This window comes from Bombina bombina, chromosome 2 (assembly GCF_027579735.1).
Source record: "Bombina bombina isolate aBomBom1 chromosome 2, aBomBom1.pri, whole genome shotgun sequence".
Classification (NCBI taxonomy): domain Eukaryota; kingdom Metazoa; phylum Chordata; class Amphibia; order Anura; family Bombinatoridae; genus Bombina; species Bombina bombina.
In genome coordinates, this window is record NC_069500.1 from 464,528,737 (window position 1) to 464,556,055 (window position 27,319).

The window sequence follows — 27,319 nt, forward strand, 5'->3', positions numbered from 1 at the left end:
TAATAAAAATGTAGTAATGCAGTGAGTAAGGCTTGGATGTATTGGTAGAGGTATTTGCAACAGAAATAGTAAGGTTCTTATGCCACTTTACAGATCATTAGTTAGGCCTCATCTTGAGTAATGTGTGCAGTTCTGGAGGCCATTTTACTGTATTTAAAAGGTCCTTTAACTGTCTGTATGTAATGGTTCTTTCTTGGACCCTTTTCCTTTACATCTCTGTCACTCTCTCCTGGCCATGGCTTGTGTATCCTCCCCTGAACTTGGCATGTGTGCTGCAAAACTCAAATATTGCCTTGTTCTTCGTGTGTATTCTCTCTTTTCCGGTCCTTATTTTATTCATGCACTTGTCTTATGTTTCTTAAGTTTTCTTCCCTATCTATGTTGCCTTTACTTGATCAACCTCATACTGATATGGATAATAGCAATAGTAATGTTTTCTGATCGGATACTCTACAAAAGTTATACTAATGCTTTGGATGGTGCATGGGAGTTTGTTTCCTTGAATCGGTTTCTTTTTAGAATCTAAATATGCCCATACACATGTCAATTCTGACCTTTCTATACTTTTAACTTTTCTATAATAAATCTACAAGAAACATGATAAAAATTCAGTAAGGTCTGTCAATGTACTTATTTCAATCATTAGTATCTATGTACATTATGTATTAAATTCATGTTATTTAATATAATTCACTTATTTCAAAATCTGTATCTCCAAAGGACAGCATCCAGATGAACCTTCTAAGCTATTCGCTGTATTGCTTAATTACTGTTTGAAGTAGTCATTTACAAAGGAGTTGATGCAATAAATGAATGGAGCAACATGGACATTGAACCACAAATGTATGTGATGTTTACCTGGCAGGTATGTAGTACTCTTAGCTTCCTTACCTCTCTGAACCTTTCCAACATAGTAGTGAATGTTCTGCTGTAGGACAGGCATTGGAGACGCTCATGAACGTAGTTATGGCAAAGTTCTTCAAAAGTAGCCGCTCTTTCCTTTTTTTGGTGACGCGGGTTTTGAAAGCCAGGAATATCAACTACCATAATGGAAGCCAAAGTCAGAAGACTAGAGGACAAAGACCTATGAACAAATTAACCAGAAAATCAATATCTGTAGTATATAAATAAACTGATTCAAGAAGGACAAAACTACTAGCAATAGTATTAGGTGCATTATAAAATGAAAAACATTCAAAACACATGGAACAAAAATGTGATAATGACAATTTAACTAACAAATGTTTAATAGAGCAAAATAGAAAGCTGTCTCCTATCAGAGGGGGCTTGACTGGCATATGAAAGCATAAATGGTTTGCAATCTAGTCACTGCCTTACAAGCTCTGTACAGTATACTTAGCTGTTTATTCAAATCAATTAAAGGAATACTAAACCCACATTTTTTTAATGATTCAGATAGAGCATGCAATTTTAAGCAACTTTCTAGTTTTTTCTTCGTTCTCTTGCTATCTTTATTTAAAAAGCAGGAATGTAAAGCTTAGGAGCCGGCCCATTTTAGGTTCAGCACCCAGGATATCGCTTGCTTATTGGTGGCTACAGAAATAAATATTATTATGGCTATACAGGTATATAATGATTATTTACATTAAAACTATTAATGCTATTTTCCAAACACCCAATAACATAATAACTTTGGGCAGCTAGATATACTAAAATAAGCCAGCAAATCTGTACTTGACATAAAAATTTCCCTCAAAGACTGTATTTCATGATTCAGATAGAGCATGCAATTTTAAGCAACTTACTAATTTACTTCTATTATCAAATTTTCTTCATTCTCTTGGTATCTTTATTTGAAATGCAAGAATGAAAGTTTAGATGCCGGCCCATTTTTGGTAAACAAACTGGGTTGTTCTTGTTGATTGGTGGATGAATTCACCCACCAATAAACAAGTGTTTTCCATGGTTCTGAATTTAAAAAATAGCTTATATGCCTTATTTTTCAAATAAAGAAAGCAAAAGAACGAAGAACAATTGATAATAGGAGTAAATTAGAAAGTTGCTTAAAATTGCATGATGTATCTGAATCACATAAGAAAAAAATTGGGTTCAGTGTCCCTTTAAAAGGACAATGTACACTACATTTTTCTTTGCATAAATGTTTTGTAGATGATCCATTTATATAGCCCATCTGGGAGTGTTTTTGTAACAATGTATAGTTTTGCTTATTTTTTAATAACAATGTGATGATTTTCAGACTCCTAACCAAGCCCCACAGTGTCAGATGTATATGCTCGTTTACAGACTACTCCTGGCTCCTGTTTATGTTATCTGTCTTTTCATAAGCAGAGAAGGGGGAGGGTGTCTGATCATCTTGTTTTCCCAGCTCCTTTCACTGGGTGTCCCAGTCTAACTTTATCAACTGGGAGCTTCTAAGTAAGTTTTTAAAAGGTTTGATACTGGATTTTTAGATCAGTATCTGTGCATATTCTTCTGTATAGTAGTGTCTATTAAATGCAGCTATATGAAAATTGGTGTACATTGTCCCTTAAATGACTTCACATAGAACATGTACATAAATAGTTTAAATCTTAAAAAAGAAGGACACGATTTTAAACCAGTCTGTTTGTTTTCTAGTAACTACAACATCATTTCCTATGACATTGAGGTACCACCAGTGATCAAAATCCTGATACATTCTTAAAAGCTGATGTGGTCAAATTACCAAGTAGAACATGTGTACAATGTAACTGGATAATTGCACTTGGTCAAGCTGTGAAGAACTGTAAGAAATAGGCATTTCTCTTGGTGTTTATTTGTAGGAGTGTTTGTTTTTTCAGAGACTTACACAAACCTACATGGGAGTAAAAGACATGCTGACGATTTCAAAATCTTAACTGCAATCATAAATGAAAATTCTAATGATCATATTTTAGTTACATACAAGTTTGATTGAATAAAACAATTAATTAACATGCAAACTGATCATGCAAGAAAATGTAATCATTGAAAAAAGCCATGCAATTAACCTAAATATACAGTTTGAAATAGGCCAGAATAATAATTGATAAAGAAAAAGGGACAGTCTACTCCAAAATTTGTATTGTTTAAAAAGATAGATAATCCCTTTATTACCTATTCCCCAGTTTTGCATAACCAGCATGGTTATATTAATATACTTTTTACCTCTGTGATTAACTTGTTTCTAAGCCTCTGCAGACTGCCCCTTAGCTTAGTTCTTTTGACAGACTTTCATTTTAGCCAATCTTAGGTAACACCACGGGAGTGAGAACAATGTTACTGTTTTGCATAACCAACACTGTTATATTAATACACTTTTTACCTCTGTGAGTACCTAAGCATCTGCAGACTGTCCCCTTATCTTAGTTCTTTTAACAGACTTACAGTACTGACTCTTAAATACCTCCACAGTGAAAAACTGTAAAAATGCACTCAGATAAGAGGCAGTTCAAGTGCTTAGAAATTAGCATATAAGCCTACCAAGGTTTAGCTTTCCACAAAGAATGCCAAGAGAGCAAATCAAGTTTGATGTTAAAAGTAAAGTGAAAATTTGTTTAAAATTGCATGTCTTATCTGAATCATGAAAGTTTAATTTTTACTATACTGTCCCTTTAAGTAAAAAATAAAACAAGATGTATACCTGTTGATAAGAGAAACAATAGATGCAAAAAGCTCTTCGTATAGTCCAGCTGCCATTCCTTCAACACATTCCACACCGGTCATTTTAGGACCTAAGACAGGAAACAGATATAAAAAAAAAATTAACAGTGCATAGGTCTGCAAGCTGACATAGACATGTGATGTGATTTTTGGGAGATTGAAGCAGTTTTGCAGATTTTGTTATCACTTAGAAATTGGCCTGTATGTAAATAGCAAAAAAACATAATTTATGTAAGAACTTACCTGATAAATTAATTTCTTTCATATTGGCAAGAGTCCATGAGCTAGTGACGTATGGGATATACAATCCTACCAGGAGGGGCAAAGTTTTCCAAAGCTCAAAATGCCTATAAATACACGCCTCACCACACCCACAATTCATTTTAACGAATAGCCAAGTAGTGGGGTGATAAAATAAGGAGTAAAAAAGCATACAAAAAGAGGAACTGGAAATAAAATTGCTCTTTTTATACAAAAATCATAACCACCATAAAAAAGGGTGGGCCTCATGGACTCTTGCCAATATGAAAGACATTCATTTATCAGGTAAGTTCTTACATAAATTATGTTTTCTTTCATGTTATTGACAAGAGTCCATGAGCTAGTGACGTATGGGATAGAAATACCCAATATGTGGAAGACCACAGAAGAGTCACTAGAAAGGGAGGGATAAAATAAAAACAGCCATTTCCGCTGAAAAAATTAAATCCACAAAAAAATAAGTCTTTCTTATAAATTTCACATAAATTTCAAGAAAAAAATGTAAATAATAAGCAGAAGAATCAAACTGAAACAGCTGCCTGAAGAACTTTTCTATCAAAGACTTAAATGTATGCAAAGAAGACCAAGTTGCTGCTTTGCAAATCTGATCAACCAAAGCTTTATTCTTAAAAGCCCAAAAAGTGGCAACTGATCTAGTAGAATGAGCAGTAATTCTCTGAGGCGGAGACTGTCCCGCCTCTAAATAAGCCTTGGGAATCAAAATGTCAAAGAAATGGCAGGGGCTTTCTGACCTTTCCTAGGACCAGAAAAACCAGCAAATAGACTAGAAGTCTTCCTGAAATCTTTAGTAGCTTCGACATAATATTTCAAAGCTCTTACAACATCCAGAGAATGTAAAGATCATTCAAGAGTATTCAAGAGTATTCTTGGGATTAGGACACAAGGAAGGAACAACAATTTCCCTACTAATGTTGTTAGAATTCACAACCTTAGGAAGAAATGTAAACGAAGTCCGCAAAACAGCCTTATCCTGATGGAAAATCAGAAAAGGAGACTCACAAGAGAGAGCAGACAATTCAGAAACTCTAGCTGAAGAGATAGCCAAAAGAAACAACACTTTCTAAGAAAGTAGTTTAATATCCAAAGAATGCATAGGCTCAAAAGGTGGAGCCTGCAAAGCCTTCAAAACCAAATTAAGACTCCAAGGAGGAGAGATTGATTTAACAACAGGCTTGATACAAACCAAAGCCTTAACAAAACAGTGAATATCAGGAAGTTTAGCAATCTTTCTATAGAATAAAACAGAAATGTCAGGGTGCCAGGAATCAGACTGAGACAAGAAGTGCAAAAATAATCACACATTTATTAATAGCAAAAAATAATAAAAAGTCCACAAGTCAAATAACAAGCCAGGAATCAAAACCAGAGTTGGTAGTCAGGTGAGCTGAGTCCAGAGTCAAAGTGAATAGTCAGATGAGCCGAGTCAGGAGCCAAAGCAAGTAGTCAGATGAGCCGGAATCAGGAACAAGGAGAACAGCAGAATCAGGAACAAGCCAGGGATCAGGAACCAGGAGGGACGTCAGACAGCCAGGTAATACACTGGAACTCACAAACAGGTCTGAGACAACACAAGGGCAAAGCATACTGAACAGAGGCCCTTTAAATAATAAGTGATGACATCACAATTCTGAGACTGCAACCTGTCTCACACGGATGATGTACACCAGTCTGGCCATAAAAGGGCGTGCAGGAAATAAGCAGCATCAAGCACTATGCACCAGAGTCAGCAAGATAGGTGAGTAAAATGGCTGCCAGCAGCACATGGCAAACAAAGCAGGGAAAAAACCCTGACAGTACCCTCCCCTCAACGACCCCTCCCCCGCAGAGGACAAAAGGCTTATTGGGAAAACGGACATGGAAGGCACGGAGGAGGGCGGGAGCATGAACATCAGAGGAGGGAACCCATGAATGCTCCTCCAGACCGTAGCCCCTCCAGTGAACCAAATACTGTATGAGGCCCCTGGACATACGAGAGTCAATAATGCTTCTGACCTCATATTCTTCATGGTTCTCAACAAAGATAGGACGGGGATGAAGCAACACAGTGGTAAACTGAAGAGGGAGACATGAAAAACATTGGAGATGCACATTGCAGGAGGAAGGTCAAGAGCGTAGGCCACAGGATTGACCCGTCGGAGTATTTGAAAAGGACCAACATAACAGGGAGCAAGTTTATTAGAAGGCACATGAAGGTTCACGTTGCGGGAGGACACCCAAACCCTCTCACCAACCTGGTAGGAAGGCGCGGGCAGACGCCTACGATCAGCCTGGAACTTTTGGCGCTGCATAGAACGATGAAGGCAATCCTGAATCTGCACCCACGTGGAACGGAGTTGCTGGAGATGCTCCTCCAAAGCAGGAATACCCTGAGACATGAAAGAATCGGACAAAAAGGATGGTTGAACGGAGATAACTTGGAGGAAGCATTAATAGCACTATTACGAGCAAACTCTGCCCAAGGTAACAGTTCAGACGAATTATTTTAGTGATCTGAGACATAGCAATGGAGGAACTGTTCCAGAGCTTAATTAGACCGTCTGCCGAGGAGAAGGAAAGCTGGATTCTAATTTGAGCACAAAAGGAATGCCAAAATCTGGAGACAAACTGGCTACCCCGGTCCGACACTATCTCCTTGGGTAACCCATGTAAACGGAAGACCTCCCGGGAAAAAATTGAAGCAAACTCCTTAGTGGTAGGCAACTTCTTCAAGGGAATGCAATGTGACATTTTAGAAAAACGGTCAACCACCATAAGGATAACAGTTTTGCCATTGGAAACTGGGTGCTCGACAATGAAGTCCATGGAAAGATGTGTCCAAGGATGCTCACCATTAGCAATATAGTTGACGAAGACCCACAGGAAGACGTTGAGGAGTCTTATTCTGTGCACAAACTGAGCAGGAGGCAATTTAAGCAGCAACATCAGAACGAAGACCTGGCCACCAGAAATGTAGAGTGACAGACCAAATCAATTGGTTCTTGCCTGGGTGACCTGCGGCTTTAGGATAGTAGTAAGTGTGCAAAAGTTTAGTTTGATGATTTTCAGGAACAAAACACTTACCACTAGGTTTCTCAGGAGGTGCATTGTTTTGTGCAGCCAGGATCTCCTCCCCCAAGGGAGAAGTCAAATTAGTATGTATGGTAGCCAAAATATGGTCAGGAGGTATAACTAGAGTAGGTACAGACTCCTCTTTGGACAGAGGCAAAAATTGTCGAGAGAGGGCATCAGCCCTAACATTCTTACTACCAGGCAGGTATGAGACCACATAATTAAACCGAGACAAAAATAGTGCCCATCTGGCCTGTCGGTGCAACAAACATTTTGCTTCAGATAGATAAGTTAAATTCTTGTGGTCAGTAAGAATGAGCACTGGTATGCTAGTACCCTCGAGAAGATGCCTCCATTCATTGAGTGCCAAAATTATGGCGAGTAATTCCCTGTCACCAATTTCATAATTGCACTCCGCTGGAGACAATTTCTTAGAGAAGAAACTGCACAGATACAAGGAACCATCGGGCGTAGGACATTTAGACAAGAGGGCACCTACTCCAGTCTCAGACGCATCGACCTCAAGAACAAAAGGCAGGACAGGGTTAGGATGAGCCAGAATTGGAGGGGCAGCAAAGGCAGTCTTAAGACTATCAAAGGCCTTAATGGCAGTAGGTGACCAATGGAGTGAATCATTCTCTTTACGGGTCTTGCCTGTGATAGGTTTGACCAAGGAAGAAACGTTTTTAATAAACATTCTATAGTAATTGGCGAACCCCAAAAAACGTTGAATAGACCAAAGACCAACTAGGCGAGGCCACTGCGGAACTGCAGACAACTTGTCAGGATCCATGGAGAACCCTGCAATGGAGATAACATAACCTAGGAAGGTTACTTGAGTCTGATGGAACTCACATTTCTCGAGTTTACAAAACAGGCCATTCTCACGTAGTCTCTGAAGAACCCGTGTAACATCAGAACGATGAGCCTCAAGTGTAGGTAAGCGTATGAGGATGTCGTCTAAATACACCACAACACACCTTTGCAACATATCTCGTAGGACATCATTAATAAGTTCCTGGAAAACAGCAGAAGCATTACACCAGTCTGGCCATAAAAGGGCCTGCAGGAAATGAGCAGCATCAAACACTATGCACCAGAGTCATCAAGAGAGGTAAGTAAAATGGCTGCTAGCAGCACATGGCAAACAAAACAGGGAAAAAACCCTGACAAGAAAGAGCAGAGATTTGTCCCTTCAAGGTACTTGCAGACAAACCTTTATCCAAACCATCCTGAAGAAACTGTAAAATTCTAGGAATCCTAAAAGAATGCCAAGAGAATTTATGAGAAAAACACCATGAAATATATGTTTTCCAAACCCAATAATAAATCTTCCTTGAAACAGACTTACGAGCCTGTAGCATAGTATTAATCACCTCTATGACTAAGTACTAAGCATTTCCATACCTTCAAATTAAGCGATTTGAGATCCCGATAAGAAAACGGCCCTTGAGACAGAAGGTCCAGCCTTAAAGGAAGTGGCCAAGGTTGGCAATTGGACATCCGGAAAAGATCTGTATACCAAAACCTGTGAGGCCATGCTGGTACTATCAGAAACACATGTGATTATTCCAATATGATCTTGGAGATCACCCTTGGAAAAAGAACTAGAGGCAGGTTGGTAAAACCAAGGAACTGCTAATGCATCCATCTCCGCCTGAGGATCCCTGGACCTGGAAAGGTACCTGGGAAGCTTCTTGTTTAGATGGGAAGCCATCAGATCTATTTTGGGGGGGCCCACATCTGTACAATCTGACAAAATACATCTGGATGGAGAGACCACTCCCCTGTATGTAAGGACTAACAACTGAGATAATCCGATTCCCAATTGTCTACACCTGGGATATGTATCGAAGAAATTAGACAGGAGTTGGATTCCGCCCAAGAAATTATCCGAGATACTTCTTTCATCGCTAAAGGACTGAGAGTCCCCCTTTGATGATTGAGATATGCCACAGTTGTGATATTGTCTGCCTGAAAACGAATGAATAATTCTCTCTTTAATAGCGGCCAAGCCTGAAGAGCCCTAAAATAGCATGGAGTTCTAAAATATTGATTGGTAGCCTCGCCTCTTGAGGATTCCAAACTCCTTGTGCTGTCAGAGATCCCCAACCTGTGAGACGTCCATCTGTTGAAATCGCAGTCCAGACAGGACTAACAAAAGAGGCCCCTTGAAAAATCTGATGATGGACTAACCACCAGGACAGAGTTGAATGTCGGGATTTAAGTATATCAACTGTGATATCCGAGTATAACCCCTGCACCATTGATTCAGCATGCAAAACTGCAGGGGTCTCATATGAAAAGGAGCAAAGGGGATCACGTCTGATGCTGCAGTCATGAGTCCTAAAGCTTACATGCACATAGCCACTGAAGGGAATGATCGAGACTGAAGGTTTTGACAGTCAGAAACCAAGAGTCATGGACACTTAATCTATCTGGAAACCTAAAAAGGTGACCCTTGTCTGAGGAATCAAGGAACTCTTTGGTAAATTGATCCTCCAACCATGTCTTTGAAGAAACAACACAAGTTGATTTGTGTGAGATTCTGCCAAATGAAAAGATTGAGCCAGTACCAAGATATTGTCCAAATAAGCAAACACTGCAATACCCTGCTCTCTGATTGCAGCTAGAAGGGCACCGAGAACCTCCAAATGGAAGAGCAACAAACTGGTATTGCTCATCTAGAAAAGAGAATCTCAGATACCGATAGTGGTCTAGATGAATTGGAATATGAAGATACACATCCTGTAAGTCTATTGAGGACATGTAATGACCTTGCTGAAGAAAAGGCAGAATAGTCCTTATAGTCACCATCTTGAAAGTTGGGACACTTACAAAATGATTCAAAAACTTCAGATCCAGAACTGTTTCGAAAGAATTTTCCTTTTTTGGGACAATTAATAGATTTGAATAAAAACCCAGACCCTGTTCCAGAATTGGAACTGGTACAATCACTCCTGAAAGCTCTAGATCTGAAACACACTTCAGAAAAGCCTAAGCTTTCACAGGATTTGTTGGAATGTGAGAGAGAAAAAATCTTCTCACAGGAGGTCTTATTCTGAAACCTATTCAATACCACTGAGAGACAATATTCTGAATCCAATGATTCTGAATGGAACCTGCCCAAACGTCTTGAAATAATTTCAATCTGCCCCCACCAGCAGAACTGGATTGAGGGCCGCACCTTCATGCAGTCTTGGGGGCTGGCTTTGGTTTCTTGTAAGGCTTAGATTTATTCCAACTCAAGGATGGCTTCCAATTGGAGCCAGAGTCTTTAGGGGAAGGAGTGGTTTTCTGTTCTCTATTCTGATGAAAGGAACAAGACCAATTAGAAGCCCAGTAATAGTGGAAATAATAGAATCCAACTGGGAACCAAACAAATTATTACCCTGGAATGATAGAGATAGTAACCTAGATTTAGATACCATGTCAGCATTCCATGATTTAACATTAATCTTGATGATAAAAAATATAGCATCACAGATAAAATGATTAGCATGTTGAAGCAAATGAACAATGCTATGCAAATCAGAGTCTTTTTCCCATTGTGCTAAGCTATCCAACCAAAAAGTTGATGCAGCCGCAACATCGGCCATAGAAATGGCCGGTCTGAGCTGTGGTGACATTTTATCACTGGAATATTCACCTAGCTGTTATTAAAATCCCTTCCCCCACGTACACCTTTCTCTCTGAACTAAAAACACACCCAATGGCCTCTTGAGTGGCATTTGATAAGCCACTCCCTTTTGAATTGGGGTATAAAATACTGTAACACCAGAATCTCTCTCTCTCTTTTTATCTTGGGCATGCTGTAAAGATGGCTGACACTCTGAAGAAATATGGCTAAGTACATTCCTATGATTATTTTAGCATTTAAATGTGGTTATCTATTAATTTAAAATATCTTTACTTTCTACTAAATATAATATACTAAATCTCTATGGTAAACCACTAATACCAAAACAGATAAATTGTGAAATAAACTCTATGAGAGGGCCTCCATTATTTGCCAAACAGTTTATTTAGGAATCAATATATGTTAATAATAAGATAAATATTTACAGGTATATATATATAAATCTATTTTACAGATACAGTCCACATTTTAAGATACAGGGCAACTTTACTACACTAACCCCAATTTGTTCAATACTGCTAAAATAATCATAGGAATGTACTTAGCCATATTTCTTCAGAGTGTCAGCCATCTTTACAGCATGCCCAAGATAAAAAGAGAGAGAGATTATGGTGTTACAGTATTTTATACCCCAATTCAAAAGGGAGTGGCTTGTCAAATGCCACTCAAGAGGCCATTGGGTGTGTTTTTAGTTCAGAGAGAAAGGTGTACGTGGGGGAAGGGATTTTAATAACAGCTAGGTGAATATTCCAGTGATAAAATGTCACCACATGAGCATATAGCCAGAATGCAAATAAGCTTTCCTTTAAGATTCAATCTTCCTATCTAAAATATCCTTAAAAGAGGTACTATCTTCCATAGGAATAGTAGCATGTTTAGCAAGAGTAGAAATAGCCTCATCAACCTTAGGGACTTTTTCCCAAAACTCTAATTTAGCCACTGGCAAAGGATACAACTTTTTAAACCTTGAAGAAGGAACAAAAGAAGTACCAAGCTTAGACCATTCATTAGCAATCACATCAGAAATAGCATCAGGAACAGGAAAAACCTCAGGAGTAGCCACAGGAGATTTATAGACAGAATTTAAACATTTACTTGATTTATTATCAAGAGGATCAGACTCTTCAATATCCAAAGTTATTAACACTTCTTTAAACAAAGAACGAATATACTCAATCTTAAAAAGATAAGATGATTTATCAGTGTCAATGTCTGAAGTAGGATCTTCTGAGTCAGAGAGATCCTCATCAGAGGAGGATATATTAGTATGTTGCCGGTCATTACAAATTTCATCATGTACTTTAGATGTTGCAGGAAAAACAGATACTGTATTAGCACTAATAGAAACAGTTTCTGCATGCAAAAGCTTATCATGACAACTGTTACATACTATAGCTGGAGATATAATCTCCACTAACTTACAACAGATACATTTAGCTTTGGTAGAACTGTGTTCAGGCAGCATGGTACCTACAGCAGCTTCTGAGACAGGATCAGATTGAGACATCTTGTTAAATGTAAAAAAGAAAAACACAGAAATATTTTATTTGCACATATAGCAGTTTCAGGAAAGGGAAAAAATGCAAGTGCTAAAATTGGCAAAAAAAGCAAATAGCATAGCCCTCTGAACATAAAAAAGGCAAGGAGCATATAGGAAGTGAGGTAAAATAAGACTACATTTTTTTTGCGCCAAGTATGACGCACGACACAAAAGGAAGTTGAGAAAATTGTTGGCGCCAACAAACACAATTTCGCGCCACACAACCTAGCGTCAACTAAGACACAGGAAATGACGAACTTGCATCATGACAGACACACATTCGCACACAAAAAAATTCCCACGTTTTGTCTTTCATAATCCAGACAGAACATGACATTTTAAACAACTTTCCATTTGACTGCTATTATATAATTTGCTTTGTTAATCTTGGTATCCTTTGTTGGAAATCATGCCTAGGTAAGATTGGTGGCTGCACATATATGCCTCGTGCCATTGGCTGACTTCCTGATGTGTACAGCTAGCTCCTAGTAGTGCATTTCTGCTCCTTCAATAGAGAATGCAAAGAGAATGAAACAAATTTGATAATAGAAGTAAATTAGAAAGTTGTGTAAAATCGAAACCATGAAACAATCATTTGGGGTTTCAGGTTCTTTTAAACACAGCATTTCAAAAGTTCTACATACAAAATAAAAACTACAAAAAACAATTCAAGTTGTCAGTTATCCGTTCTTTGATACGTCTCTTGAGTATGTTAATTGCATCTCCACTCCTGTGGCCAATCAGGGACAGGTACAATATATAAATGAACTCCTGAGTTGATCAAGTAATCATTGCACAGCATTATGCAGTCATCAGTTCTGATGTCTACAGTGTATACTCTGGGGGCAGTGAAAAGTCTAAACTTTCCAGTGGTAAATTACATAAAAAAATAAAGCAAAATTACCAATGCTGTGCACAGTTAAACTTATGTTTCATAAAAAACTACATTTTGAGTTTAAAGTAATTTTAATACACATGAAACCCAGAACTAAATTTTCATGATTCAGATAAAGCATGCAATTATTAATTTTACAGTATACTTCTATTTTCAATTAGCTTCAATCTCTTGGTTCTCAATCTCCTTTGTTGATAAGCATACCTAAGGGGATTCAGCAGCAGCAATGCCTATTTGTTCAGCTAGATCCCAGTAGTGCATTGCTGCTCCTTTAACAGAGGATAACAAGAGAAAGAAGCAAATAATACATATAATAAAAAAAGTAAACTGGAACATTGTTTAAAACCTAATGCTCTATCTGAATTATGAAAGTAAAAAATTAGTTTTATGTCCCTTTAAAGGGACATAATAGTCTAAATTGATATTTTAAATAGAACAAAATTGCTTTAGTAAAAGTTATCACTGTTTCAGAGGCATACACACATATGCTGCATGTGTCCTGTGCACCAGCATTTACCACACCATGAGGCCGAATTATCTCCGTATTCAGCATTGCACCAGCAGCTCACAAGAGCTGCTGGTGCAACGCCGCCCCCTGCAGATTCGCGGCCAATCGGCCGCCAGCAGGGAGGTGTCATACTCGAGGATCATACTCGATCGGGTTGAATTGTGGCGTTTCCTGTCCGCCTCATCAGAGCAGGCGGACAGGGTTATGGAGAAGCGGTCTTTAGACCGCAGCTCCATAACTTGTGTTTCTAGCGAGTCTGAAGACTCGCCAGAAACACGGGCCCACAAGCTCCATACGGAGCTTGATAAATGGGCCTCCATGCCTGTTTAGATAGTCCAAGGGGGCTTGACTGATGCAAATTACGCTATTGATAGCATTATACACCTCGCCCCTTACTCTATAAGCAGGTGAAGAATTTAAATGAGGGCACACTAAGCATATGTAACCATGATGCCAAAACAGTGAGAAGCATTTTTGCTGATACAAGGATACTGCAGACATTTTTCTATTGGTAAATTAAATGCACGCATGCACATTTCAATTTTCAATATTTTTTCCCTTTAAACAATGATTCAATGAAAGACTTGCATGACTGGTTAGTGTGTTCTGCATATCCATTTCTACCAAAAAAAATGGTACAAAACACCTGTCCACCAAAAACGTAGTAGAATTTTAAGGATAATCAAATGTAAACAAAACATACACACACATACCTGTACACACACTCACTCACTCACAGAGACACACACACCCATACACAGACACACACACATACAGACCTACACACACTCACTCACTCACAGAGACACACACACACCCATACACAGACACACACACAAAAACAAACATACACATATAGAAATACACAGACACACACCACACAGACACACAGACACCCATACATACACACGCACAGACACACACACACAGACATACACAGACACACACCACACAGACACACATACACAGACACCCATACATACACAGACACACGCACAGATACACACACACACACATACACAGACACACACTTACACATACACTCTCACACTCACACATGCACACTCACACATACATACACATGCATATATATACTGTATAATGAAATGAAAATAATAAGTCAAAATGATTAATACATTTTACAGATATAATGATACGCCCAAATGAAGGAAATATGAAACACTATAATATGTAAGTAAAGCAAGTGGTGGTGAAGTTGTTAAATATATTAATACAATAAACAGTAAATTTCAAATTAAAGAAAAATATATTTAAATGAGACCTATACTTTCAAAGCAGGGAACATACACAAGCCAAATGGTCCTTATCTTTTTGCCAATTTCTATGTTTCAGTGTTTGAAATCCTGGATGAGAATTTTCTAAACACCTGGGCTTGTTGCTAGGAAACTGATCGCCTTAGATCAGCCTTCACGCTCTTTTGGGTTCTCTCCTTGGCAGATGTCAGAATAATAAGAGTGCTGGTCATTAGACTGCAAATGTCAAGGTCCCAGAAAACATTCACATGCAAATGTTTAAACTCAGTTGGGGATGCAAGCAACAGAGTGGCAGTTAGTTAGAACAGGATACAGGATAAGCAAAGAAAAAAATACATGGTTACAATCTAATATTTATTGAATATTGAATAGTCATACTATTAAATAAAAGGTTTTTAATGTGTGAGGACTGCTTTTAACAGCTCCTCAGTACCACTGGCAATTCCCCTCTCTTTCTTCTCTCTCTCTCTCTCTCTCCTCTCTCTTTGGTCTAGATATTTAAAACATTGTCAGACCAGCAAGAAATTGCCTGTTTGGATTCGACAGGTTTGCAGTCCATAGGTCTGGTGGGTGATATATTAAAAAAGCGAGCTGAACCTCGCTGTGCTGAAAAGTGTCCGTCAACCGCAAATACGCTGGAATTCCGCAGCATAATTGTAGCGAGCCTGATTCGACCTAGTTATCAAAGCCTACAGACCGACAAAAGTTGAAACTTGTGACGTAACATACGATCCACCGGTCTCAATCCAACACAGATCAATGCTTACGTCATTACAGATGTTCCAAATCCAAATTTGGCACTATCTGACAACTTTTGCAAGTTATCAAATTTCTAACAGGTAGGCTTGCCACTATTTCGGCCCAGCATAGCTGTTTTTTTTAAATAGGGTTTTATTTGGGGGGGTTGGTTGTGTGGGTGGTGGGTTTTACTGTTGGGGGGGTTTATATTTTTTTTTACAGGTAAAAGAGCTGATTTCTTTGGGGCAATGCCCCGCAAAAGGCCCTTTTAAGGGCCATTGGTAGTTTAGTGTAGGCTAGGTTTTCTTTTTTATTTTTATAGGGCTCTTAGATTAGGTGTAATTCATTTTTATTTTTGACACTGTGGTTTTTTATTTTTTGTAACTTAGTTGTTATTTTTTTTAACTTAGTAATTTTTAATAGTAGATTTAAATAACTTGAGTAGGGTTAGGTGTTTAAATATGTAATATAGTTAATTTAATTGTTAGTTTAATGTAATTTTAGTATACTAGTTAGGGTAGGTTAATTAATAGTTTAATATAATCCTATTATATAAAAGGCCAAGTGTGTTTGTCCGAAGCTGTCATGCGCAGTAGAGACAGCATGAGGACAAACACACCTGGCCTTTGAGTCCTACTCCCTAGCTGATCTGCGGCAGAAGTGGGCATAGCCGGGCGTGAGCGGGGGCGTGGCCGACATGAAAGGGGCATGGCCGGGTGTGAATGGCCATGAAGGGGGCGTGGCCAGACGCGGTCGCGAGATAGAGAGGAGGAGAGAGAGAGGAGGGGAGAGAGAGAGGAGAGGGGAGAGAGAGAGAGAGAGAGGAGGGGAGAGAGAGAACTCAAAAGAGAGGGGGAGAGAGAGCAAAAGAGAGGGGGAGAGAGAGCAAAAGAGGGGGGTGAGAGAGAGCACAAAAGAGAGGGGGGGAGAGAGAGAGCAAAAGAGAGGGGGTGAGAGAATGCAAAAGAGAGGGGGGAGAGTGCAAAGAGAGGGGGAGAGAGAGAGCGCAAAAGAGGGGGGGAGAGAGAGAGGAGGGGAGAGAGAGAGGAGCAGAGAGAGAGAGAGGAGAGGGGGGGAGAGAGCTCAAAAGAGAGGGGGAGAGAGAGCACAAAAGAGTTGGGGAGAGAGAGAGCTCAAAAGAGAGGGGAGAGAGAGCGCAAAAGAGTTGGGGGAGAGAGAGAGAGCGCAAAAGAGATGGGGGAGAGAGAGAGCTCAAAAGAGAGGGGGAGAGAGAGCGCAAAAGAGATGGGGAGAGAGAGAGCAAAAGAGAGGGGGAGAGAGCGCAAAAGAGGGGGAGAGAGAGTGCAAAAGAGGGGGGAGAGGGAGCACAAAAGAGAGGGGGAGAGAGAGCGTGCAAAAGAGAGGGGGAGAGAGAGCGTGCAAAAGAGAGGGGGAGAGAGAGCACGAAAAAGAGAGGGGAGAGAGAGAGCAAAAGAGGGGGGAGAGAGAGAGAGCAAAAGAGAGGGGGGAGAGAGAGCAAAAGAAGGGGGAGAGAGAGAGCGCGCAATAGAGAGGGGAGAGAGAGAGCGCAAAAGAGAGGGGGGAGAGAGAGCACAAAAGAGAGGGGAAGAGAGAGCGCAAAAGAGGGGGGGAGCGCAAAAGAGAGGGGGAAAGAGCACAAAGGAGATGGGGGGGAGAGAGAGCGCAAAAGAGAGGGGGGAGAGAGCACAAAAGAAAGGGGGAGAGAGAGAGCACAAAAGAGAGGGGAGAGAGAGAGCACAAAAGAGAGGGGGGAGAGAGAGCTCAAAAGAGAGGGGGAGAGAGAGAGAGAGCTCAAAAGAGAGGGGGAGAGAGAGAGAGAGCTCAAAAGAGAGGGGGAGAGAGGGCAAAAGAGAGCAAAAGAGAGTGGGAAGGAGAGAGCGCAAGGGGTGGGTCCGCTGTAATGCAAAAAGGGCCCGTGTGAACGGGCTTTAGGACTAGTTTTAGTATAATAGGGTAGGTTAATAGTTTAATATATAATTTAATATAATTTTAGTATAATAGTTAGGGTAGGTTAATTAATAGTTTAATATAGTTTAATGTAATTCTAAAGGTAAGTTTAAATTTATTATAAGATAGGGATGAGGTCATTATAATGTAAATTTAGTGGCTTGTTAGGTTTAGGGGTTAATACATTAATTTAGTTTATGGCGATGTGGGGAGCTGGCAATTTAGGGGTTAATAGGTTTAGTAAGTGGTAGTGATGTGGGAGGCCAGGGGTTTAGGGGTTAATACATTTATTTAGTGGCGGTGGGGTCAGGGAGCGGCAGTTTAGGGGTTAATACATTTATTTAGTTGTGGAGGGGTCCAGGAGCGGCGGTTTAGGGGTTAATACATTTATTTAGTTGCGTAGGGGCTCAGGAGCCGGCTTTTTTTTATAAATATGGAGATCGTGTTCAGGTCTGCGGCTGCGATGTTAGGTGATGTTAGGCGAGCGTATTGGTCCCGGCGAATGCAGCACAGTTGACGGCTTGATAGATAGGCCTCATAGGATAAAATGGGGATCACAACTTCAGGAAAAGTCCACCAACATCCCCACTGAGGTGCGATGTGGGTAGCATGGGGAGCTTCCAAGACAAACATGATTACTTTAGAGACCATCCTGGCATCATTTAATGATCATCAAACTACAAGCTTGATGATGTCTGATGATGTGCAAATGACTTCAAAAGTAAAGTAATCAGCTAAGGTAAAACATTCTGAGTCACGCATGAACAGCCAGTGAATGAGTCATCTCATTTAAATATTTCGGCCTGTGGACATACTTCAGGATGGCTTCTGATGACTAGTCTGAAACCATTGATTACTTCAGAATGATTCCAGGAAGATCATCCTTTTTGACTAGGGGGGCTGTCTGTAAAGTGTGATAACACAATAAAGTGTGATAACACAAAATAGACTGTGCTTTTGCAAAAATAAAAAATGTTTCTACTTAGTAACACTTCAAATTATGCATTTGTAAAATCCTTTAAATATCTTAAATCTGTTTAAAGGAATATTAAACCCAATTATTTTTCTTCCATGATCTAGATACAGCATGCCATTTTAAATAACTTTTCAATTTACTTCTGTTACCTAAGTTGTTTTGTCCTCTTGGTATCCTTTGTTGAAAAACATACCTAGGTAGGCTCAGGAGCTGCTGATTGTTGGCTGCACTTATATGCCTCATGTTATTGGCTCACCCATGTGCATTGATGTTTCTTCAACAAAGGATACCAAGAGAATGAAGCAATTTATATAATAGAACTAAATTGGAAAGTTGATTAAAATTGTATTCTCTATCTGAATCATAAAAGAAAAAAATGAGTTTCATATCCCTTTATTGACCCTTTAACTAATCCCCTTCAAATTGCCCCATGTTGATAGAATTGAAAACCAAACATGTATATAAAATGTTTTAGCATATTTGGTTGTTCAAATCAAAGAGTATAGAATTTGAAAAATAAAAAATTGTACTTATAAGGCAGCATTCTGATGAGTACAAAATTATCAGAGCTTTCTATTATCTATTATAGAAACTGTTGGGAAAAAAATGTCTTTCAGAAAAAAATATCTAAAAATCTGCTACTCTGCTACACACAGTTTTTACACAACTGAATATTGGTGCATAAATATCCTTACAGCACAGACATATAAAATGTAATTGATAACATGTATGATTATCCCAAAAAAGTATATATGCCAAAGGTTATTTAGATAAAAAAATTCCTGTCCTCTTATATATTGAGAATCACTTTACATTTTTCCACCAAGGGACACGGTGTCACTATGTTCCACAAACAAGCTGATCTACAGAACAAAACAAAACAAAAAAAAAGCAGTGCACATGTAACAGAAAGTACAAGCTTTACTAAAATGTGAACTGAAGTTGTTCTTTGTTGTTTTGTACACAGTTTTAAAAAAAAAAAGTCTCTATACAGGTATCAATTTCCACATTTTTAGCTATTTTATTCTGTATCCATTTACGAAAATCCTCATAGCACCATATGAAGCAAAAAAAAAAAAGTATTTTAATAAATATGGGACAACATATTAGTAGGGTTGCCAGGTGTCCATTCTTTTTCAAAAAGAGGAAAGAAATTCCTTTTGATCTCTTTGCCACTGGCATTAGGTGCAAACGGATCGACTCTTAAACCATTGAATCTTATAGTGCCTAAGTGCGGAGTGATTGTACCTGCATTTTCCTTTAGATCGCATAACCTCTTTTTAGTGGGATTAACACCAACATTATTCTTTTATATTTAAAAGGTTTTTATTGAGCATTATAAAAAGATATACACAACAAGTTTCATTGAGAAGACATGGATATCAGATGGTTACATACTTTCAATGAAAACAATTTTAATGGGTTAAATCTTGTACATTAAGATATGCAGTTCCCTGAATGAGAGCAGTAGAAAGTCCATTCATTATTCCCATGAATATAAGTAGTGCTCAGTTTTATTTATTTTCCTGACATAAAGATGAAGTTGTAATAACAAATATCGCAAAGGAAGACCTAACAGGGGACATTAAACAGCGATAAAGTTTCATCAACAAATATCAAAAGTTGCGTGTAAGTTTATTTTGTGGTAAGTCTGAGTAGAGAAGGAGATGGGCAGGTGGAGAGGGGGAAAGAAAAAAAAGGGGATAAAATACACATCGCGAGGAAGGAAAGGCGAGGGAGGCGATAACAGTAGCTGGCAGATTTTATAAGGTTGTAGGGGGTTCCATAGCTCTAGCATTGATTCATGAATATCTAATTTCCCGTTTCTCATGTATTAATATCTTTCAATCTGTAATAGTGAGAAAACCTGACTCCTCCATTCTGCCAATGTGGGGACGGCCCTGGATTTCCATTTCCGTGGGATAAGAGTTTTAGCACTATTTAACATGAGGTATAGTAGAGACATTTTAGGATTACTCTGTATCCTGGGCAGATCAAGAAAAATGAGGATGCACGAGTCATTTGGAATTTGTAACTTAAGTTTTTCATTTATTTCAGAAATCACATCAGGCCACAGAGAACCAAAGTTCTCGCATGACCACCATATGTGTGTTAGATCAGCCTCCTCCCCACATCCCTGCCAACACCTTCCGCCCCCCCTCCCGTAGATGTGGCATATTCTAGCAGGGGTTAAGTACCACCTAGCCATTAGTTTGTAGTTCATCTCCATAATGCTAGACATTTGCTTGAAGGCCCTATCCCAATCCTGGGGGTCAATTTGTCTGTTGAAGTCTGTAGCCCATCTATGTGTAAATGACGGGTTGGTCGTACCTCCATTAGTTAAAAGAATGGTGTAAATTTTTGAGATGACATGTCTAGGTTGTGATTACTGTACGCACAAGTTTTCGAATGCCGTGAGGGGGCGGGAAAAATCGTTCCTATGTTTATGCGTTTGTATGTAGTAAGCCAGGAGTGTGTAAATGAGCCAAAAAGATGTGTACCCTGTCCATCTCGGTGAGATCTTCCTTTGGTAGGAGTTTATACCCTTTTAGGATGTTTTTCACAATAAGTGTCCTAATGTGTGGTGAGGAATTTTGTAACTGGGTAAGAGCATAAGGAAATATTTCTGGGTTGAATCTATAAGGTGTCATGGGGGCGTGTAAGGCGGACACTTGTGTGGATGTTTTGAGGATCTTGTCCCATACTGCAAAGAATGTAGACCATAGGAGATAATGGGTAATATTCATAGGTTTCGATCTTGGAGGGGTCCACGCCAAGGTGCCCATATTGTCTAACTGTAGTATCGATCTATCAAGTTGAACCCATTCTTTGTCTAAAGAATTGTGGCACCATTCTACCAGGTATTATAAGATTGTAGCTTGTCTGTAGAGCTCGATGTTAGGAACTCCCAATCCTCCTCAAAGCCTGGGAAGGTACACAGTGGTCCTAGGGATACAGAGTTTCACCCTCTGCCATATGTATTGTCCTAGGATGTTTTGGAGACCGGTCATATAGTGTCTAGGTAAGGGGATAGGTAGGGTCTGGAGTAAATAAAGGATTCGTGGGAGTATGTTCATTTTGACAACCTGCGTTCTGCCTATCCAGGAGATCTGTTTGTTACTCCAGCCAGATAAGTCATTAGTTATATTGTCTTTTAAGGGTTTATAGTTGGCCTGACACAAATCCTAGAGGTCTGCAGTTAAGAATACACCTAGGTATTTTATTTTGAAGGGTTGAATAATTAGAGAACTGTAGGATCTTAGATTAGTTAAGCTTTCTTGGGGTAGGGTAACATTTAAAATTTCTGATTTGGAAACATTGAAATGAAAATTTGAGTACATGCCATATTCCTTGAATTCGTCTAAAAGGGCCGATAGTGATTGTGTTGGGCTTGTAAGGGAGAGTAGGATGTCATCGGCGTATAGGGCTAATTTGTGTTAAGTGTCGTTAATTTTTATGCCAGAGATCTGGGGGTTAAGTCTAATTCTTTGGGCAAGCGCCTCGATTCAGAGAGCAAAAAGAATAGGGGACAGCCCTGCCTCATTCCATTTGTGATGATAAATGGTTCAGATAGGATATCGTTGACCCGCACCTTGGCAGTGGGATTAGAGTATAGGGCAAAAATTTTGGATACAAAGTTATCACTGATGTTCATTTGTTGTAAGCCTTCTCTGCATCTGTGGACACAAGTATCATGGGAATGTGGTTGATGCGGGCATAGGAAATGTTGAAATATTCTAAGGGTATTGTCTTTCACCTCTCTGCCCAGGATGAAGCCCACTTGGTCTGGAACTACTAATTTGGTTAAAATTCGAAAATCTTGGCGTACAGCTTAACATCAATATTCAGTAGTGAGATGGGTCTGAAATTTTCGGGTTTTGTAGGTGGTTTCCCAGGCTTGGGAAGGACTGTAATATAGGCCTATAACATGTGTTTGGAGAACCCCCAGCTTATTATATTGTATTGAATAATTGTGTAAGGTTGGGAATCAATTGCGTAGCAAAAATCTTATAATATTTAATCCCAAAACCATCTAGGCCAGGGCTTTTCCCAGAGGGAGTATTTTTAATAGCACGTGCGGGTTCCTCAGGTGTTATGGGGTTGTCTAGTGTTGCGGAGTCAATGGGATCAAGGCGGGGTAATTTTAGGTTGGAGGTATAACTATGTGGGTCGGGGAGGTTGACATAGACCCAGTTCAGCCCAGCAGAGTTGACAATGTCGACTGTTTGTTTAAGGTTGTAGAGGGATTCGTAGTATGTTCTGAAGATCTCTGCGAAAGCTTCACTATCTGACTTGGGGTTACCTAGTCTGTCGTTCAGTGAGTGAATGTAGGATTTTAGGCATTTGCGGCGCTGAGCCCTAGCCAATAGTCGGCCAGACTTATTCTCGTGTGTGTAGTAAAACTTTAAAGGGCCAGAGCCTGTTTTTGATGATCTAATTGTAGGAAGTCTCTCAGGTTAGTGCGAGCTTGTGTCACTGAGTCTGTGAGGTCAGTATCACTAGGGTGAAGTTTGTGTAATTGTTCTGCTTTCGAGAGAATCATAAGAAGGTTGTTGTACTTTTCTTTGTGTAGTTCATTTAGTCTGGCTTTATGTTTAATTAACAGGCCTCTGATGATGCACTTGTGTGCCTCCCAAACAATTGAGTCTGAGGTATCTTTCACAATATTGAATCGAAATAATTCTGTGATGGCTTTTTTTAAATCTAACTTGACCAGAGCGTCATCTAGAAGATGATCATCCAGTCACCACTGAAATGGGATAAGGGGAGTCTCAGGCCACTCCAAAGTGCAGACAACTGGAGCGTGGTCCGACCAGGTGATAGGCAAGATTGCGGCTGATTTGATCGTGGATAAAATTGTGGGGTCAACAAAAAAATTATCTATTCGCAAATAGATGTGGTGGGGATGCAAGAAAAAGGTGTAATCTTTTTTGGTTGGATTAATTAAGCGCCATACATCGTGCGTCGCCAAGTTTCTGAGGATAGTGTTGATGGTTTTAAGTGTCTCTTTGGCACATTAGATGTTCCTCCTGAAGTGTCTAGATTAGGGTCTAAAGGGGTATTAAAGTCCCCACCTATGATAAGTGAGCCTTTTTTGTTGTCTAGTATGTGATTTGACAGTGTTCTCATGTAACAGGTCACCCAAATAGTAGACCTTGCAGGATAGAAAATCTAAAAAATAGCAAGAGACAAGAGGGGCTCCTCATGTGTATATCAATATGCCAAAACAGTTGATATAAAAATAGCCAAGTTGGTACTGACATTTAGCTCAAGTACACTTATGTACTAGTAGGTGCAGGCTGGTAACTTGGGGTATATCGGCTAACCCTTTAGGTGCAAGGAATAGGCTGCTCTCCTCCTCACAGAATTATTCTGAGCTGAATAAAAAAGGGGAGACAAGAGGGGCACCTTATGTGTATATCGGTATGCTAAACCACAAAAGATAACATATAAAGCCAAGTGGGTACTCACATTTGGCCCAAGTACACTTATGTACTGGTAGGTGCAGGCTAGTAACTTGGGGTGTACTAGCTAACCCTCTCCAGGCGTAGGTTGGTCAATGCAGGGGGATCCTGCTAAGTTCAAAGGTTAATGGTGAGTCAGTAGCAGCGATTGTAACTGCTATAGAAGAAGGTAAACCAAAGCTTGTATAAAACAAGTTAGTTTATTAAAAAAACATATTAAAAACAAGCAATGTTTTAAAATGCAACGCATTTCTCAGCCCTAGCATGGGCTGTTTCATCAGGCCCATGCTAGGGCTGAGAAACACGTTGCATTTTAAACCATTGCTTGTCAATGTTTTTTAATATATTTTTTTAATAAACTAACTTGTTTTATACAAGCTTTGGTTTACCTTCTTCTATAGCAGTTACAATCCCTGCTACTGACTCACCATTAACCTTTGAGCTTAGCAGGATCCCCCTGCATTGCCTAGCCTAGCCTGGAGAGGGTAAGCTGGTACACCTGAAGTTACTAGCCTGCACTTCCAGTACATAAGTGTACTTGGGCCAAATGTGAGTACCCACTTGGCTTTATATCTTATATTTTGTGGTTTAGCATACCGATATACACATGAGGCGCCCCTCTTGTCTCCCCTCTTGTCTCCCCTTTTTTTATTCAGCTCAGGATAGGAAATCTACCTTCTAAGTCCTTATCTATATGTAATACTTGGAAGGAGATGGAGTGCTTGAAAAGCACCCCCACTCCATTTCTTTTACTCGGGCCCGAGGCAAAAAATGCAAGTGGTAATCTTTGTAGTGCCATTTTGGCTTGTGTCCCCTTTTAAAATGTGATTCTTGGATAAGAACAATGTCTCCCCCCATTCTGAGGAGATCTTTCATGATTATGTTGCGCTTAGATGGACTATTTAAGTCTTTGGTATTTATGGTTACAAATGTAAGCGTTTTGTAGGACATGGTAGTGGGAGATGGAAGGCCGGTAGGGAGAAAAGAAAAAAAAGGAGGGGGGGAGGGGTTGTAAAAAGTGGAAGAAAAGGGGATAGAGTAACTGAAGTTGTGTTTAGAAGATTGTGGGGCTGTGTAAACAATGGAGTTATATTTTGGTATATAAAGAATAAAAGAGGGTAAGCATAAGTAAGAGTAGAGTAGTAAGTAATAAAAGGAGGAGAGAGCTCCTCCTCCCTTCGGGGTCAGTGAGGGTTTGACTGGAAAGGGGAATTGAACATTCTGAGTTGGACTCCCGGTCACTTGGGAGAGTGTAGAAACATAATTGGGCACTAAGCAACTGAGTGTTTCAGTCATGTACATGAGAGGTTACTAGTGGCTGATCTATGGTACAGCACAGGAAAGTAAGTCTGTCTGTGTGAAACACAAAGTCATGTGGGACAAAGTGAAAAAATTTACAGATGCCCTGCAACAGCAAACATGTTATCCCAAGTGAAATACAACAAGTCCTTCAGAGGACGGGCACATTATAACTTGTGAAAAATAATAATTGCGGATAAACATTAAATTAACTGTAGAACAGAGGAGTGAACTCTGAGGTCCTGTAAATCAAACACGTTAACCCTAATGTAGTGCAACAAGTCCCTTGGGTAAGATCTAATTAATAAACAGGAGGCAACAACCTACATAGAATAACCTTTTTTGGGAAGAAATACATCATTTGAGGTCAGCCGTACTAGTGGACAGTGTAATCTTAAGTCCCGGGTGTAGTATCTCAGGGCCCTATGGGTAAAGGGCTCCCTGTAGCTTATATAGGGAAATAACTGCATAATAAACAAAGGAATCACAGTGGAACTAGAAAGTGAACCCTAGAAACCTGCAGGGTCAAGCATGTCATCATTGAGTTTATGCAAAGTAACAAGCCCCTTGAAGAGGAATCTAGTTAGAATTGGTAACAGGTATCAGTTGCCCATTAGCATAAACCCTATTCGGTAAATGTAGCATTAACTATGTTCTGCTTGTATGTTGGGCCGGTGTAATGGAGGAAGGGACACCCAGAGACCCATGAATGTCGTGTTAGTCTAATTACAGGGAAGAACCCATATTATGGGTTACATTAAGAGTCTGGGGGCATGACTTGGTGTTATGACATTGGGCCATGTGGCGCAAAGAGAGATCTGCCCCATGCACGCCACACAAACAACCAGTAAATCAGTATAGTGCAGGTATATTGCCCCAGTACAAGGTATAAAATATAACATAACATTCAAACTTAGTTAAAAACATAATTTATGCTTACCTGATAAATTTATTTCTCTTGTAGTGTATCCAGTCCACGGATCATCCATTACTTATGGGATATTAACTCCTCCCCAACAGGAAGTGCAAGAGGATTCACCCAGCAGAGCTGCTATATAGCTCCTCCCCTAACTGCCATTACCAGTCATTCGACCGAAAACATGCAGAGAAAGGAAAACCATAGGGTACAGTGGTGACTGTAGTTTAATGGAAAAATTACCTGCCTTAAAGTGACAGGGCGGGCCGTGGACTGGATACACTACAAGAGAAATAAATTTATCAGGTAAGCATAAATTATGTTTTCTCTTGTTAAGTGTATCCAGTCCACGGATCATCCATTACTTATGGGATACCAATACCAAAGCTAAAGTACACGGATGACGGGAGGGACAGGCAGGCTCTTTATACGGAAGGAACCACTGCCTGAAGAACCTTTCTCCCAAAAACAGCCTCCGAAGAAGCAAAAGTGTCAAATTTGTAAAATTTGGAAAAAGTATGAAGAGAAGACCAAGTTGCAGCCTTGCAAATCTGTTCAACAGAAGCCTCATTCTTAAAGGCCCAAGTGGAAGCCACAGCTCTAGTAGAATGTGCTGTAATTCTTTCAGGAGGCTGCTGTCCAGCAGTCTCATAGGCTAACCGTATTATGCTACAAAGCCAAAAGGAGAGAGAGGTAGCCGAAGCTTTTTGACCTCTCCTCTGACCAGAATAAACGACAAACAGGGAAGACGTTTGTCGAAAATCCTTAGTTGCCTGTAGATAAAATTTCAGGGCACGGACTACATCTAGATTGTGTAGCAGACGTTCCTTTTTCGAAGAAGGATTAGGACACAAAGATGTAACCACAATCTCTTGATTGATATTCCTGTTAGTGACCACCTTAGGTAGGAACCCAGGTTTAGTACGCAGAACTACCTTGTCTGAATGAAAAATCAGATAAGGAGAATCACAATGTAAGGCAGATAACTCAGAGACTCTTCGAGCCGAGGAAATCGCCATTAAAAACAGAACTTTCCAAGATAACAACTTGATATCAATGGAATGAAGGGGTTCAAACGGAACCCCCTGTAAAACATTAAGAACTAAGTTCAAACTCCATGGTGGAGCAACAGTTTTAAACACAGGCTTGATCCTAGCTAAAGCCTGA

The 27,319-nt window shown here is 39.7% G+C and overlaps 1 protein-coding gene across 1 annotated transcript in view; it reads right to left on the minus strand.

Annotated features, from left to right (window-relative positions):
• Positions 1-27,319, minus strand: part of MYO18B (myosin XVIIIB) — a 1,229,288-nt gene that overhangs the window by 856,403 nt on the left and 345,566 nt on the right. The window contains exons 15-16 of the mRNA XM_053702090.1: positions 3,623-3,713; positions 892-1,084 (exon numbers count right to left, since the gene is read on the minus strand). Coding sequence (XP_053558065.1) covers positions 892-1,084; positions 3,623-3,713 — 284 coding nt within the window. The remainder of the gene's footprint in view (positions 1-891; positions 1,085-3,622; positions 3,714-27,319) is intronic.